This window comes from Cajanus cajan, chromosome 10 (assembly GCF_000230855.2).
Source record: "Cajanus cajan strain Asha chromosome 10, NIPB_CcT2T_4, whole genome shotgun sequence".
In the NCBI taxonomy this organism is placed as follows: domain Eukaryota; kingdom Viridiplantae; phylum Streptophyta; class Magnoliopsida; order Fabales; family Fabaceae; genus Cajanus; species Cajanus cajan.
The window spans coordinates 52677002-52695252 of NC_138526.1; the positions used below are offsets into that span (position 1 = coordinate 52677002).

Sequence of the window (18251 nt, forward strand, 5' to 3'; positions counted from 1 at the left end):
GTTGCTATTATTTTTAGCACATTGTCTTAAATATTTGAAATTATTTATGGTGATGATGTGACTTTGTATAATTCAATTATTTCAATTGCTACGGGATAACTATGAGAATTGATGGACCACGCCAAACAAGACAATTAATTGAGTGTGGTGACAATTAATCGATGACAATCATTTTAATTAGTGAATGTATGTTTTCCTTTCATTTTTTAAGTGTTGTATATATTATTGGAAAACTAACCATGTTAGCATGAATAAAAGGCTTTTTACATTTATGTGTTGTGTTAAAACCTTTTAGGTGAATTAAAAAAAAATTCCATGCATGTTTGTGTATAAGTCAAAGTTAATTTTTGAGAAAAAAAAAATGAGGAGTGATGAAGGGGGTAAGAAGAATAATTGCGAGACATTATACGAAAGATGACATAGACAATTAATTCTAGAATTTTTCTCCATAGTGGGAAGAATTAATTATTAGTAGATTTTCATGTATGAGATGAGACTTACCTTAAAACTAATATTATTATATATATTGATACCTTGATGATATGATGGTATTATTGATGTGAGCCTTTTGAGATTAACTCTTAAAAGTTATTGTCATTTATGACATGAATTAGTAGAAACGTGAAATTGTTAACAATTCTAAGCACCATAATTGGTTATAGTATCAAATATGATGTTATCCATATTACAAATTTTACGTAACAATGTTATAGAGATTCCATAAATTATATTATTTAACATTGTAAATTTTTCATGCTATTAGAAAATACAATGATGATTAATTGAGTCTTGGATCTACATGAGACAAAATTCATTAATGTTGTGTCATCATACTTTGTTGTAGTGAAATTACTTTAAGATCAACCAATAATAATTATTGAATTAGAGTTTGTTACTCTAAATATAGTTGATTATAAGACTTAATAGTTGAGAATATCTTAGTTAATATTCCATTGGGAATATAAAATTAAGAAATGATGTGACATAGCAATTGCTTGAACATTGAAATTTATTGATCATATGTAGTCAATAATGAATTTGGTCGATCGTTTGACTTTAAACCCTTAGGGAAGATATTATTTACAATACATCGTGAGTTAATTATAAACATCGAGTGAATGAGATTTTATTAAAACCATTTGAAACAAACAGTGATGGTAATCCAACCTTTATAATTAGAGATATCATGAAGAAGGTTAATTGGGAAAAATAAATCACATATTAGTTCTATTGGCACTAAAATTGATTTTAATCAATTTTAATTTTTTTTTATCTCTTTCTATGGTGTGAGAAAGTGCTAAGGTTGCATTAATGAGAGGATAATCTTTATACTTAAACTTTATGTGATTATGAAAAAGTTTGACCTCTTATAAAGGTTTTAATAATTTTCATATCTCTTATGGGTGGTGTATGAATTTAAGTATGCACATGATAAAATCCTCTCCATGAGTGTAAGTGGGATCACTTTTATGGAGTTTTGATAAAATCTCTAAAGAACACGTGAATACTGAACATGACTTGAAAGTGCAACACAGTAATATTGATAAAGATTGTGAAGGTGTATTGTGATTGGTTAACGTTTAATGCACGCGAGTGTTTTGGGTTCAATAATGTACTACACTCACTACATTATGTGTAAAGTTTTATCAATCTAGGTTTGGTTCAATAACTTATTACACCATATTTGATGCATTATATCCTATAGGAGAACCTATAATTTATTTTTAAACCTTTTGACATATGTGGAGAATTATTGTATATTTTGAGGTATTTTAAAAGGTTAATTTATTCATGAAAATATTTTAAATTTAAATTTAAATTTATTATTTTATTAATTACAAATCTTAAAATTAATTAATATTGACTTTAATGAGATAAAATATACTTGATCATATTGTTTTAATTAGTTTTAAATGATCAAATATTTTAAAATTAATTGATTTTATTTCTCGTGATTAATTATCTACAACAATAAGTATTTCATTCTATAAATATTGATAATCAATACTTCCTTCTTTGTTCTCTCTTTTTTAGGTTCAGTTCTACTTCATGAGGCCGGTATTAGAAAAATCAATCTAGTACCAAAAAAATCATGTTGTATCTTAAAATACTTACGTAAAAGTTTACAGATAAATCCTTTAAAATAGTATATTGTACATCTTAGAAATTTAGATCAGATTGTGCTTTTAACATCTATGGACAACATTTTTTTGAAAATATCTAGAGAGAACTTAAAATATTAATGTACCCAAAAACAAATATATAAACTTCCTCCTAAGGTTAAGATAAGGCAAATTAAATTTTAAGCCTTAAACCTTACTTTGCATAACATGTAAGAAAATATGAAAAGTGCATGGTTATTAGTCACACCTAAAAAATTGACGAGTTCATACTGATCAACATGCCAAATTACCCGATACCCAATTCTGAATAACTGGGAAAAGTAAGTATGATTGGTGTTAACCCCTCTAATAATTTCAAATAGACGCCACAAAACCAAAAATGAAAGAAAGATTTGCAATGATTGGTTACTTTCAACGTGATTCATTGGAGATATGAGAGCCGAAAGGCTACAAGATTTTATGGTGAATGAATGACAACTATGGAGATAAAAATAATACAGATAACATACTTTCAAAATTCAATATGATACATGGCTAAAAAATTTCAGTACAGTAAATTGCTCGTGATCACTTCGGGGGTTCCCAGGTCATGTTGAAAGCAGGTTGAAGAATTTTCTTGAACCCTTTCAAAAACCCTGCTTGCTACCTTTCTGATACAGAAAATGGTAAAGAAATGCAGCATTGAGAACTGCCACACCTACACTAATATTTAGTCATCACCTGTACCAGATTCCACAAGCAGTATTACAACAGGCCATATGCATACGTCAAATAAACAGCCGAAAATAATCCTAAAGAAGCAAATGGGGAAGACGCATGCATATATTCTGATTGGTGCCAAATTGACAGAAGCCAAACAGTGGACATCCTATCTAGGGGATAGACTATATTTACCATAATATAAACCCCTCTATCTTTACTTGTATCAAGGCCTAAGAGATTGATAAGTGATAACAATGTAGATTAGATTCTGCAAAGATAAATTGATTAAATCAGAAGAATTTGGTGAACAAATTCCGATAGGCATCATGATATGCCACGTGACTTACTAAAAGTAAAAGGTTCAGTGACTTCAGCCTTCCAAAGGCAAGATCAAGGAACATTTCTAAGTGTAAACATTTCTGTTGAGAGTGGAGTGCCTATTTAGCTAAAGCATTTAGATAGAAATTCCCCTAGCCGAAAAATTCTAGAATTTCATCTTTTCAACAAAATCCATTTGTATCCAAATTAATTAGGCAGTAATGAACAAGTATATTTGATTTTGATTATAAGAATAATATATACTGTTAGGGATTATGGTGATTTTACTTAAATTCATCAATAACTCTTTTTTGCTGAAATGTCACTACCAAATCTTCTTTGGTATAACACATTCAAACTAGAAAGATGGTACTCCAATGAACCTGGAAGGTTCCAAGCTCTAGTGTCCAGAAGTTCATGCCGTTTGACAGAAGATATAGGCATGAAGCAATGGGGAAGAGACAAGTAGTTGGATATATCAAACAAGGGAAACAACAAACTAGGCATGTTGTTAGAAATTTACTAAGCACAAAGAGTAATAGTGTAGATTTGACTAGCTTCTGCCTCATATATAAGTCTACAGTGAACTCATGCAGTACATTCACAGTAACTCACCACTTTTAGGGTCTACATGTACGAAAAAACTGGCAGCTACTATAAGATAGCACAGAATAAGCATCAAGCCTTTAAAATAATTTGAGGTTCCTTCCTGCAAGGAATTATGTAAATTAAAGATTGCTGTAGCAAACATACATAATATAGTGGCAACAAAAAAAAAAAAAGATACAGTAGAAAGCTAATGCATCGACTAAAAAGTAACTTTGACTCAACATGACAGGACGAAAGACGTAAGTCTTAAATACCCAAAACTGAACACACTGATACTTTCCCAGCATATGTACGAAATCTACATTGGAATACATTTTTTTTTTTTTAAAAGAGAAACGCAGAATGAGATTATCACAGCAGGAGACATGAAATAACATTCCATATAGTGAAATGAAAAACCAAAATGCTTAAAATGGATTCTCATGGCATGTTGCTCTCTTTGCCTGATTATGTTACAAAAGTAACACATTTATATAGATTATATTATTGAAGGACCTGAACTTTCCTCATCTCATTTTGCCTGATTTATCTATCATAACCACATTCTCAAATGAAGAGAAACCCAATTCAAATACCACATCTTGATGCAAAACGGGAATATGCTCATTAAAATGTAAAAAAATTTCCAGCTTGTGTTTATTAAACATTTAAGATAGCAACACCTCAGCCTTCAAATGAATTATTGAAGTCGATTCTGGAATTTTAGTATTCGTACAAATAAAAAAAATTTATTACTGTTGCCTAATTATTGAAATAGGTTTCCTAAGAAATAATCATGAGACACAACATACTAAATTTTATATCAGACAATGATGAAGAATTGAGTTAATTCAGAATTCCCCTAGGCCCCCTCTGTCTCTCCCCAGTCATTTTGAATTTTCACTCTACATGAACAAAAAATTCAGACTTCGCTTGACTAAACATTTTACAAGAGAACTAGCTTCCAACGATTAATTGCTTATAAGTTGGGAAACATTAACAACCGCTACCAGCCTACCAACACATTTTATAGGGGCAAGTAAGAAATCAAATACCTGCATCATAAATGCAACTACCAGCACAGTGATAAAAAGTGTGGCAGTCTCAAAGAGTTGAAAATTCAAGTCCATTTCTTTTCCCATGCACCATCCAACAACCACACAGAAGGGGATCTACAATTTTCAAGAGAACAAGAATCATCAGCTTCCTCCAATGATCATCATCTGATTAACTGATTTTAAAATGCTAATAAACACAAGAAATGTTTCCTATGGTAAGGAGAAATTCAGGATAGTTTATTCACAAAAAGATTTAGTAATGGTATACCCCGAATAACCATTTAATAACAGTTCAAGGCCATACCACAAACATAGATATCTGTGTAGATGATCCAATAGCAACTCCGATAGTGATATCCTGAGGAGATATTGAATCCATTAGCAGATTAAACATTATTTATAGAATAAAGAATAGGCTTTGAAAGCCACTTACAAGCTTGTCCTTCATGGCAAACATGATAGCACTGGCATGTTCTGCAGCGTTCCCTACAATTGGAAGCAAGATGACAGAAATAAAAGCCACTGACATATTCAGTGAGTCAGATGCTCCCTGCAAGAGACCAGAAAACAAAATGTTTATGAATTCTACCTATTACGCAGAGTTTATGGACAAGAATGGCAATATTAGAGTTTCTAATGGTCAACAAGGACAGGAAAATGCAGACATATTGTAACAGTATAAAATCTCAAACCACAAAGCAATCACAACTATCAAATAAAGTGATTAGGTCCAGGCAAAATAAAGATTTGGCAGCACTACATTCAGCCCACCTAATATAGAATCCCTTCATACTGCTCCTGTTTAGTTTTTGGCTCAGCTAAGGTTTTTAATGAGGATTGTTGGGTCGGGAAGTTTAAAAATCAAGGAGCATCCACAATGGATAATAAGTAAACCACATAAGTGAACTTGACACCACAACATAACTTAAAACCTTAAAGCATTAGGTAGGTAGGTCTTTCTCACTTATATGTTACTCAATATGCCTTAACTTTAACCGATGTAGGATTCACTTCACACTTAAACTCCAACGCTCTCCCTCAAGTGTGACCTCAAGTGTGAATCATGAGTATTTAATGGTGGCCTACTTGCACCGTATAAGGGATGATCCAACTCTTGAATCTCCTACCAATTCTATTATTTAGGATCTCACTCTTGAATTCATCCACTGCTAATTTTATTGGTCAATACTCATCTAAGCCAGATCGGATCTCACTCTGATACCACTATTGGGTCGGCGAGTTTAAACACCAAGGAGCATCCACAATGGGTAATGAGTAAAATACATAAGTGAGCTTGATATCACAACATAATCTAAAACTTTAAGGAATTAGGTAGATAGAACTTTCTCACTTATATGTCATTTAACATGTCCAACTCCAACCAATGTGGAACTCACTTCACACTTGAACTCTAACAAGGATAAGTGTGTCAAACACTTTACATATAAGATTATCTTTCAAGTGAGAGACCCTACGAATTAAATGATTGTTAGACTTTTAAATTTATTAAGTGATTATTATCTAACATAAAATTTTATAATAATAAAGAAAAAAATATCCCCCTTTTAATGATATTTTATGTAATTGCTACCCCAACAAAAATAGTTTAGCTCCATCACTGTGTCAATTGCAATTTTAAGAAACAGCAGCTCAACCAACAGCATATTTAATTGTTAAAATACAATTTTTTTCCCAACAAAAACAATAAGACCAAAACATCATAAATACTTCCAATAGAACATTAGGGAATTGTATGTTGGATAATATAATTGCATTGTGTTATATTGAAGTGTTGGTGAGTTGGTCTAGTATTACTGTCCAGTAGTACTTGATCCAGATTATTAGATTAGTACATATAAGGGTATAAGGCCAGCATTATATATCACAATTATATAAAATCCCGAGAATGTGATCATGGGAATGTAATATGCCCATGTTTGTTATGAGTTATAGAAAATGATTCCCGAGTATAATTCATTCTCAAGAATGTTTCCATACCATGTTTCTTACTTATTATTTCCACGTTGAGAGTGTGGGAACATGATATTCCCATGGGAATATTGAAAGTTACACTGTAACACATTTGTAACTTCCATTTTTGATTAATTTTTATTTAAATTATTTTAAAATTTAAAAAATAATCCAAGGAATATTAGGATATAATCAAACACATTTTCTAAATATACCCAAGAATAACATTTTGGTTAAAATATTTCTGAGAATGCAATTCTTGGGAATACAATTTGATACCTTGAAACAAATGCCCCTTGTAACTCCCCTCATTAATTATTTTCTATTTAAATTGTTTAAAATTTCAATAGATATCCTAGAGAATATCAGAATATAACCATACACATTTTTTAAAATATACCCGAAAATTACATTCCATGAAATATTCCTAGGAATGAGATTCCTGGGAATGCAATGTTATACCTTGAAAGTTGAAACAAATGCCCCCATACATCCCACCACCAAGAATCCTATTTGATTCACCCAAGATTCCTAATTTTCTTAGACATCTCATATCAAATGAGATTAGCACTACTTTATGATTCTCAATTATCTTCCCCAACTATCTTTCTCTTGAAAGTCAATTGTTTATCACCTTTGAGCTGCCAATACTTGATTATTGGATCACTAACTAATCAGGTTTTTTATTACGGCTCTTAAAATGAACATCAGGGATTAAGGCCTTATATTGTGTAGTAAGACTATTTCATGAAATCATAAAACAAAAATTATGAAGAAAATATAAAGGCTCAAATTCAACATTCCACGAGAATAGAAGCTGTAGTGGTTCAATACAATAATAGAAATTAATGATCATGAAATTCTGAAAATGGTATAGCTATACCTGAATGGCATCTACAAGGTATCCAGACAATACAGATACCCATGCTGTTAAAATAGCAAGCCAGATTATTGCCTCCCATTGAGTTAATTCAATTTCTTCCTCCTCATCAGAATTTTGACCATTATCTCCTTCCTACATTATAAAGTGTGAAGATTATGTGTAAATGGACAGTTGAATAATGGAGAAAAACTGCATTTTAGGCACCAGTTCATTCACATAAACTCTTTATAATTAATATTTTGAGCAAAGCCGCATACCTTCATTGTGCAGTGGCAGATCTAAGTTCTGACAGGGGAAGTCATGTCCCCCAACTTTTTACAATATGATATTTTGTAATATTCTCAAATACTCTTTAAAGTTGGTTATTTCTTAATTATTAATATTTTCAAATCATTGAAAGAAAATAGAGCAACAATTTAATTTAAGGTAAAAAAAAAAAATACATACATATATACATATGTAAATATTATTATTATTATTATTATTATTATTATTATTATTATTATTATTATTATTATTATTATTATTATTATTACTACTACTACTACTACTACTATTAGTGGGATCGAGATACTTCGTACTTCTATATTTTATTCACTAAAAATGTTTTAAAATTACTAATGTTTAGTACATCAATTGATGTTACATTTGGTCTTCAAACCTAAAGGTCATGAGTTTGAGTCTTATCTCTATAAGAATGATTAATTTTTAATATTATTTTTTATTATTTAAAAATTTAAGGGTAAAATCATCCAAAAAAATGTGTACACCAAATGGGACAATCCCCTTTATTATATGTTATAGATTATTATTATTATTATTATTATTATTTCATATAAAAAAATTATGTTAATATTACACTTCATGTTTCTGCTTTTGATAATATTAACCCTTTAAACTAATTTTAAGCATTACAATATGACTATTTTCATTAATTAAATACCTTTTCAAAATTTAAAAATATTTTTTTGCATTTTTCAAACCCGTTTATACAATTTGACTTGAGTCTGCAGAATTTCCTTATGGATTTTTCATGCAATTTTTTCTATGAATTTTGTTATTTTACGATTTTTTTGACAAGAATTTTCAGAAGAATTTACTATGATTTTGACAAAATTCTATTATTTCATTAAAATTGTTGAAATTTTCATTTTAAAAAATTATTTTGCATATTCTCATGTAAATTTTGTATTGTACAAAATAAAAAACTTGTTTCTTGCAAAAATTCTCAAAAAAAAAATAAATACAGAAACATTCCCCTATTTCTATGCTTTAGTGGCAAACAATGGTATAAAAGGCATAGCAAATGAAACTTGACGAGTGTTAATATCAATTAAAAAAATAATATTATAATAGACAATTGATTATAAAAATAGTTAATTTTATCAAAACCGTTACATTTAATTTATACATTATAATTTTTAGACTTGAATATATTTTTAGTCTCTACAAAATGAGCAAATTTTTATTTTGATTCTTGTAAAATTGTTTATTTGTTTTTCATCCCTCTAAAGTTGAAATCATTATTTTTGGTCCTCTTAAAATGAACAAAATTTGATTTTAATTGCTGTAAAATATATTTTTTTATTCCATACCTCTGATATTTAAATTTACTATTCACTATTTTTGATCCTATTATTTATTTTAAGGTAGATAAATAACATTTATTTTAAGAATTTAGAAAAAAATTAGTAGTGATGCATCATGACATGGTACCATAAACATTAGTGGGTGCCGCTAAGAAGGTCACTTGATCTCCTGGGTTAACAAGTGTCATATAATAATAGGAACTCAAAACAATGATTTAAAATTTTTGATGAAAACCAAATATTCTTTTTTACTAAAACTAAAATCAAAACTCGCTTATTTTATGGGGACTAAATCCATATTTAACCCTACTTTTATTAATTTGGCTCCAATTGTTTTTCAAGCTCTGCTACTATCATCATGAATGTTGTAAACGAAGTTCAAACATAGCTTCTAGTGTTAATATATAGTTTGCTTTGATGAAGCAAAAAGAATGATAATAGCCTTACCATTACGGTTTCCCATTGTCTTCAGGAGTCTATCAAAATTACACTTAAGATCCAACCCTCAGTCCCTCACAGTCACACAATGCCTAAGTAGTTATTTCTCCCGGTTCTTCATTTTTAAAATATTTTCCACCCACACTTTTGGCAAGATACTTAACTAATTAAAATATTTGAATCTAGTCAACAAAACACCTTTTTGTGTGAGTGTGTGTGCGTTTGGGGAGGGGTAGTGAGAGTGTAAGACTCTGCATTGCCGACATACACATTATCATATATATCTTTCATCCACTAAACTCAACCATGTGTCTTGAAGTTGGTTTAACCTGTAAAATAAGGCCCTACTCGCAAAATGGCGACTAGTAAATGTGTAATACTAATTAACACAGTGAAAATACAATGACTGAATGAATAAGTACATGACCATAGTTGAAACAAGTGGGATATACATATTCATCTCCTTAAATAGTACCATGAAAATTCCAAACATCTACCGTGCCTCTATGCAGTATATTTCTAAAAAATAGAAGGGCTTCGCCTGCACCCCAAGGGCATCACATGGTGCATGACAAGATAATCATACATCATAAACCTAAGAGACAAAGCTAAAAAAAGGGCCAAAGGAACTAACCTCATCAACCGGACTATAAACATTTTGCTGACTTCTAAGTTGAAAGAAAAGGTAGCTTGCATAGGCCACTAGCATTACACAGCTGCTAAATCTTGATAGAGACAAGACTGACTTCCCTTGATGGAGTTCTGAGTGAGTAAAGTAAAGCACCGCAGGAAATAGTGTTCCCATTACAGCCATCAAGAGTAGCCCAGAGTTGACAACAGCAGCTGCCTGTTGCAAAGGCCAACTACAATGTGAACTCCGTGACATCAGGAAGACACAAATGCAAAGTAACAAGTACAGGCACAAATTTTGAATCAGGTCATGATATGTACCTTATCGAAAACCTGTACTTTTTTGTAGTGGGCAAGACCGCCAGTAAAGAATGCACAGCCAAGAACTAGAAGCATATTTGACAAGATTGAACCAAGTAAAGATTGTTGAACAACCCTTATCATATCGCTTTTCAATGCATAAATGGATATAATCATTTCAGTTGCATTGCCAAACGTGGCGTTAAGAAGACCCCCAACTGCAGATACGAGCAGAAGTCAGTTCAGCTTTCCATGTTATATATGTTATCACCAATGAAGTTGGGCAGGGTCAAAAGTATTAAACACGGTCATATGTCATATGGGTGGAACAAAAGTATATGCAATCTAAAACAATATAATAGAGATTTACCTGTTGGTCCTGTGTAGAAGGCAAGCTGCCTACATGAAAGATAAGGAAATTGGGCGTGTTAGTAGCAGACGTTGATAGAAAGAGAGATTTGATTAGAGATGTGAAGAGTGAAGACTTACTCGGTAGCATAGCCCAGACGTTCTGCAAGAGGAGTAATACCCAATAAAGTGAAGAAGAAGACCCATCCCTAACAGAAAGGAATTAATTAATTAATTAAAAAAGTTAAAATAGGAAATTGATGATAAAAGTCAAAAGGAAAGGGGAAGCGTACATGGTGACCGGTTAGGTAATGTAGCAAAATGGCGAGTGGACCAAAGGGAAGCAACATGTTGATCTTAGCTTTAATCAAGACGACATATACACTCCTGCTCATACGTGTAACGTTGAAGATGGAAGACCTGCGGAAATCAACGACGGAAGTCTCGAAATTGAAAGTGTGAACTTTAGAGATGGAAGCAGATGGAGAAGAAGAGTGGAAGGGAGTGTGGTCGTCTTCGTCAGGAAAGTGATGAGGACCTATCTTCTCCTCTACCGAACCCATTTCCTCAACTGAAGGCGCAGATCCAGCAACCAAGCCTTCGATCCACCTTTCTTCTTTCTTTATTACTACTATTCCTAATCCTATTGGCGTTCGATGGCCGGCAACGATGCGATGCTGATGCTGATGCTGCGAGGGAACCTTCTGCGAAATCTCTCTCTCTCTCTCTCTCTCTCTTTTTCAAATCATCATTAATATTACCATTACTCGTTCAACACAGTACAACTAATGCTTTACACGTCAATGCATTTTCCTTCTCTTCTACCCTTTCCTCTTACTAATTACCAATTAAATATTACATACTGCCCATGTGTCTTGTCTTGTCTTGTCACTATATACACACACCATCACACCTTAAATCCTTATACTTTGCTATCAAATTTCTTACATTCATGTCTATAAATATTATTCAAGTTTTTCTTGTATATAAAAATGAGATATTTGGTACCCTTGTAATTCAAGAAATTTTAGGATATGTTTGTTGAAAGACTTCAAAACTAAAGCTTTTCTAATGGGCTATCCCAAATTAGAATTGAAATAAGTGTGCAATGATCTCGCGACATTCTAGATTATAGGAGTAATATTATATGCCCCCAACGACTATAGTCTAAAAAGACCAAAGGAAATTAAGCCGCTCTTTATTTAAATATTTTACTTAATTATCTGCCTCATGTTTCCCAATTCAGCAGTGTTTCATCTTCCGGAAAAATAAACGTCTGAATCACGTTTCGAAAAGGTTAAAATATTATTTTTATAATAAATTTATTATAAAATAATTATTTAATTTAATATTTTATAATTTAAATTAATATTTTATTTTTTCAGAATGATTTTCGGAAGATCTGTCATTTTTCTTCCCAATTTTGGTCTTTTTTCCAAAGCAGTAATTTTTAAGGACACGCATAAACATCAATCAAATCGCAATCAAGAACAATGCTAGTTTCCTCTGAATAATCGATTCAAAATGCAAAATGTAATGTGGATGGATCGGTTTTTGAAGTAGGGATTTAACTTAAGTGAGTAACGATAAAGTAAGTCATTTTAGTTAAGAAAATTAACTAATATTATAACATTTATGATTTGTTATATATGTACATATTGTATATAATTATATAATATTGATTGTTGATTTTTTTCATCAATGACTTATTTTATTTACAGCATATTTGGGTTTTCAAGTAATATCACTTATAAGAAAAATAGGAACTGCGGCGAGCGCCGTTTATTATCTGACGCCTAATATTTTTTTTAAAACGAAATTTATTTAAAAAATTTATCATGATGTCTGTAGTAAAAAAGAGGGGTACCAGTAATTGTTAAAAACATTGTGAACGAGGATAATTTTTTAAAAAATAATGATTAAATTATATTTTTCTCCTTTTATCTTATTTTTTAAATTTATTTTATTTCTTTATACGTTAAAATGTTATTTCAAATCTTTATTTTTTATATTTAGATTAATTTAATCTTTTTGAAATAATAATTTGTAATTTTATAAAATAATTTTGGATCATTTTTTTATTAATACAATATGTAAAAATTATATTATTATATTTATCTATATAAAAATTATGAAATTTAATTAACATTTGAATTAAAAAAAACTATAAATATAACAAATCATGTGAAAATATATTCTATGAATAATTAAAAATAATATAAAATTAATTTTTATTTTTATTATTTTTTAGATTTATTTTTATGTAATTTTCACCATATTTATTACACTTTTTATTTTAATTTCAATTATATTCATTAGTTTTCATATAAATAAATATAATAAGATAAGTTTAAAATTTTGAACTAGTCAAAAAATTATTCAAAATCACGTTTCAAAATAAAAAAAAATAGTCATTATTTCAAAAGAATCAAATAGACTTAAATTTAGAAAGTAAAAAAACTAAAATGAACATTTTAAAAGATAAAGAATTAAAATAAATCTAATAAATAAAATAAAGGATTAAAAGTATAATTTAACAAAGTATTATTTATATTCATTATTATTTTTTACACACATCTAATATTAATGAATATACTGATGTCAGCATAGGGTAAATTTTCATTAGATTATGTGATTTTACCAAAAAAGTATGCCATAGCCCACAGGTTCCTCTATTGTGACAGTGATCAAGCGAACTTAATTGGAAATCATAAGACTCAACGAGCAAGGGTGCAAAATTTTTTGGTTTTTATATAAAGAGATTTATGGCATTAATTGGCAGAATTTTTTATTCACCACAAAAATAATATAGCAGATCTACCTAACAGTGCACTAATCTCAACAAATGAGCAAGAACGAATAATATGGATCCCGATCTCTTCCTCCATATTTTTTTTTATGAAATGCATTTTTTTTTTATAATTTATAATTTGTTAATACAATATGAATTTGAATCCAATAATGACATCAATCATCAGAAGCCTCTGCTGCTTCCCACCGCCCCAAAAAAAATTGGCACTTAGCTCCCTCCAACAGTTGAGTTTTTTTTTTCACCATTTAACAATATTGATAGTTGGTAGAGAGTAGAGAAGTAATAGGAAACACACTGCCTTTCCAAAAACAAATGAGAGAAAACTCTTCGGTAACAAGAACATATACATGAATTTAAAATGCTATTCAGCCAAACATTTCTACAGTAATTTTTTATACAATGATGTGGCATGCTGGTTGATTATTAGATGCCGTTTGATTTCGTCAAACCACCAACCCTATCACATTATAGTCAGTAGTACTAGTACCTCTATTTTCACAATTTAACTCTTTCAAACATATAATTAAGCTATATTCGTAAATTACATTTCTAAACTTCGTACAGCAGATGCAGTGTCACGCTAAAATGATGTAGAAACTCGTGACTACATTACCAAAGTAATCATGGATTCATCGACTTTCGTCCAGTTAGGTGCCAATGTAAGGCCCACGGACGGACACTGGTGGGCCATGAGAGTATTTCCATTCTCCACAACACAAGCATCTATCTACATCAACACTGTTTTCTAGAGTACAAAATTTGCAAGACCAAACTTTGAACTTGGAAACATCTCTCTGCTTCTGTGTTCCGCAGGCTTCACATAGTAATGCTAATGGCTGCAGTACATCAAGTCATCGGAATTCATTTCTATTCAATGTGTGGAAAAGTTGTTATACACAAATATATGAGAAATTTTCTAATCACATAAAAAATGATCAAGTATATATAAAAATTAAAAATTAAAAAAACTGCAAAACATAGATTTAGATCCAAATGCAGTTAATTAACTAAACCAACAAGCCCTCGATCAATGGGTTATAGGGATCGTAGGGTTGCAAAGCATAAAAACTCCTCTTGACGTTCAAGCATTTTTTGGTTAATCTTGATTAAATATGTTTTTCAACAATCTTCACTGATGAAGGTGATACAGATAAATAGTGATGGACAAAACCAATACGCCTATACATACATGATGTTCCGTAATTTTTTCAAATAATAGGCTATAACTGTTATGAATTTACACCTTAGAGAATCTTAGCATAACTAATATATGCTCATATAATAGATGGTAAAAGTTTTGGCGTGGGGGGCATGGCCCCTCTTGGCTCCAAAGAAGATCTGCCAAGCATGGGGCGCATATGCGTAATATTGATCCAAGTACCTATTCAAAATTGAAGTCACAAGGGAAGATCTATAATGTACTTATATGACAGGGGAAGACTTACCTAATCCTAATACCTACAATCACAATAGCCGGGCTACATTCATACGCTAATTAATTAGTAAGCAAATTGACACCACTCTATATCCTTGACCCTAGAATTCTGTAACCATTGTACAACTTAAATCATTTACTTGCTAACAAAGCACATGGGCACATCTAATAACACTTACTTATCACTGGCTCAAGGCACAAATTGGCTTTTGAACGATCCTTTTCATTCTTCTATGTATGCTGAAGTTAGATGGAGAGTGGAGAATGCAAAATTTCAGATTGATAGGGTCATTATTTCTGATTGAATGCGGCAATGAAGCAGATTGTACCTTTTATGCATTCTATCAATTCTATAATCATACCAACATAACAAATTGTACCTTATTTAATAAAGTGCAAGTAATGCATTTCCATTCTGCTCCCTCAAATGTTTCCTTGACTGATGCAGATTGAACAGCAGAAGTTTGAATAGATCTTGCAGAAGGTCCTATAGAACCTGTACTCTCCTGTATACAAGTCTTGCGCCCTACAGACTTTGAACCACACCACATGTCATCATGCAGTCTCCTTTCAGCAGCCATGGCAGCAGCTTGTATTGGACTCAGAGCAGACTTAATCTTATTATCACCACCTAAATACTGAGGTCCAGAAGGCAGCAAAGCTCTATGATGTGCTCTGTTTTCAGCAGCAGCCAATGCAGTCTGGCGAAGTGATGACAAAGGTGGTTGCCCAGAGAACCCACCAAGACGTCTCCCATAATGGTCAAAGTCAAATCCTTTCCCAGTGCTGCTAATCCCTTTAACCATCAGTTCTTCACATTCCTACAGTTGAATAGAATCTGAACTGAGTACACAAATTATCTATATCATTATCGATCAATGCCAATAATGATGTGTGTATGTATAATAAGATAGCAAGTCAACACAAACAGGATCCTAATTTAATAGAATATTATTAACACAGCATTTGAGAATAAGGATTCCATTTGTACTTAGGCAGAGTGTGTATCAGATGGCAATCTTCTTTTTTAAATTCATCAATACATGAAATACCTTTTTTGATTAGGGAAAATAAGTAAGAGATAGCCAGATGGGTGCATCTGCCAGAATAACTTGGTGTGAATATAAAGTTTATGCAACATCTTAGGACACAAGGTAACAACAGTCTCCCAGTCCCCAAGTTATTTTTCCGCTTGCGTATGTATGTGCACCCTATAGGAATGCACTAATTTATGCATATATATTGACATGTAAAACAATGCATACATTACCAGTATAGTGTTTGACCATTAATTGGACATTTTTCATTTGAAAACCCCATGTAAAAGGTGAATACATACCATTCAAAATATAAAAGTCATATGAACTCGAAGAATGTATTTATAGCCAAGTGTAGACAGCATCAGCTTGACAGAGAGCTAAACATCATTACCTTCCTGATTTCATCCAAAAGATCATAAAACTGAGCATTGTGGGGACCATGTTCATTATGGCAAAGCTCGTGCAACATAGTATCAAGAATCTGCTCATAAGGGAAGAAATCCCACTCGCGGTTAGGCCTCCGAAGTCTTAGCTTTATTTCTGCACCCGGTCCTATATTTAGCCCTAAAAGTGATGGATTGGCAGGACTGCACTCTGAAGTTTTAGACAAGTAATACTAGCGCATGTTTATAACATTAAAACATAAAATGAAGGGATGTAAATAAGCAAGTACCAGAATTCAGAAAGAACATTGACTTTCCATTTTCTTTTTCGCATTATTGGTTGAACCTGCTTGGCTACCTTTTCTAGAATCTTCCCCGCTTCATCTTCTCCAATTCTTTTGAGCGGCTTAATTTCCCATACCTTGTTAAGATCATTAAGATCCATGCTAGCTGATAAGAAAATGACAAATGAAAACCCTAAACCCTAAAAATCAGATAAGTTTCTAGTCTAAGACCACGAATCAGTAGTCATACCAAGTGACTTGGGAGCGACGGAATTTGTTCGCCCCAGAAAATGAGTTCAAAATTAGCTCACAAAATACAGAATTGAATCCAGTGAACAATAAGGTAATTGATAGAAATTAGGCAAGAATTCTCAGAAACTGACCTCAATAACGCAACGGGTGGGTACAATTGCCTCGTTAAATTTATTTTCTTCAGTAATTCATGATATATCAAAGTCTAATTATTTTATAATTGAATTTAAATTTTTTAATATATATGAAATTTGTAAATTTTTTTAAATTTTAAAAATTATTTAATATTTTATTTCATAATTAATGAATAAAATATTAAATAATTTTTAAAATTTTTAAAATTTTGTAAATTTAATTTATATATTAAAAATTTTAAATTTAATGGTTAAATTGTTAAAATTTGATATAGAACATGAACATTAATTTTTTTAAATTTATTATTAAATTAAAAATTTTTTACTTCTAAATTATATATATAACACTTTATATTAATCCAATATAATTTCATAGATCATTCCTATAGAACAAAATTAATGTAATATGTACAAAATTGATATAATATATATAATTTAAAATATATTAAAATATGAATATTTTAGTTACCTTCAAATTATTATTTAAATTTAACAAAATTTGATATGCACATACAAGATTATATGAAATTATAATTTAATAATTAAATCGACAAAATTTACATTTAATATAAGATTAATAAGTGAAGTAATAGTTGTTAAAAATTATAGTAGTGTCGTTTACACTTATTCTCTCGTACTTACATACGCATACATATATATATATATATATAAACTAAATTATAGTTTTCTGTCTCTTTATTTATTTTAAGATTCAATTTTGGTCTTATTATTTTTAAATATTTTTATTTTTCTAAAAATATTTAATATTATCTTTTCATTTAAATTAATATTAATATTGTCAATGAAATTCAATAGAAAAAAATATTAAATATCATTTAAAAATTAGATAATTATATTGAATCATTTAAAATATTTAATTTGATCTTATTATTTTAAAATATTTAATTAAAAAAATATTTAATATTATCCTTTTTACTTAATTTCATTAATACTGATAACATA

The 18251-nt window shown here is 30.5% G+C and overlaps 2 protein-coding genes across 3 annotated transcripts; both read right to left on the reverse strand.

Moving 5' to 3' along the window:
- Positions 1 to 2503: 2503 nt before the first annotated feature.
- On the reverse strand, positions 2504 to 11749 carry LOC109812637 (vacuolar cation/proton exchanger 3). Of its 2 annotated transcripts, none has more exons than XM_020376631.3 (11): positions 11242 to 11746; positions 11090 to 11157; positions 10971 to 10999; positions 10622 to 10818; positions 10305 to 10517; positions 7644 to 7775; positions 5223 to 5339; positions 5094 to 5147; positions 4787 to 4903; positions 3759 to 3852; positions 2504 to 2843 (listed from the first exon to the last, which is right to left on the reverse strand). In XM_020376631.3, exons 1-11 carry the CDS (start codon positions 11509 to 11511, stop codon positions 2833 to 2835), a joined length of 1302 nt encoding a protein of 433 aa, XP_020232220.1. In that variant the 5' UTR covers positions 11512 to 11746; the 3' UTR covers positions 2504 to 2832. The 2 variants fall into 2 exon arrangements, with proteins under 2 accessions (XP_020232220.1, XP_029130079.1); XM_029274246.2 differs by having other exon boundaries at positions 2745 to 3093; positions 11242 to 11749.
- A 2337-nt stretch (positions 11750 to 14086) lies between these two features.
- LOC109812673 (DNA-dependent metalloprotease WSS1) lies at positions 14087 to 17329 on the reverse strand. Its single transcript, XM_020376689.3, has 5 exons — positions 17286 to 17329; positions 16909 to 17039; positions 16627 to 16822; positions 15576 to 16016; positions 14087 to 14596 (listed from the first exon to the last, which is right to left on the reverse strand). Exons 2-5 carry the CDS (start codon positions 16950 to 16952, stop codon positions 14408 to 14410), a joined length of 870 nt encoding a protein of 289 aa, XP_020232278.2. The 5' UTR covers positions 16953 to 17039; positions 17286 to 17329; the 3' UTR covers positions 14087 to 14407.
- Between the last annotated feature and the right edge of the window lie 922 nt (positions 17330 to 18251).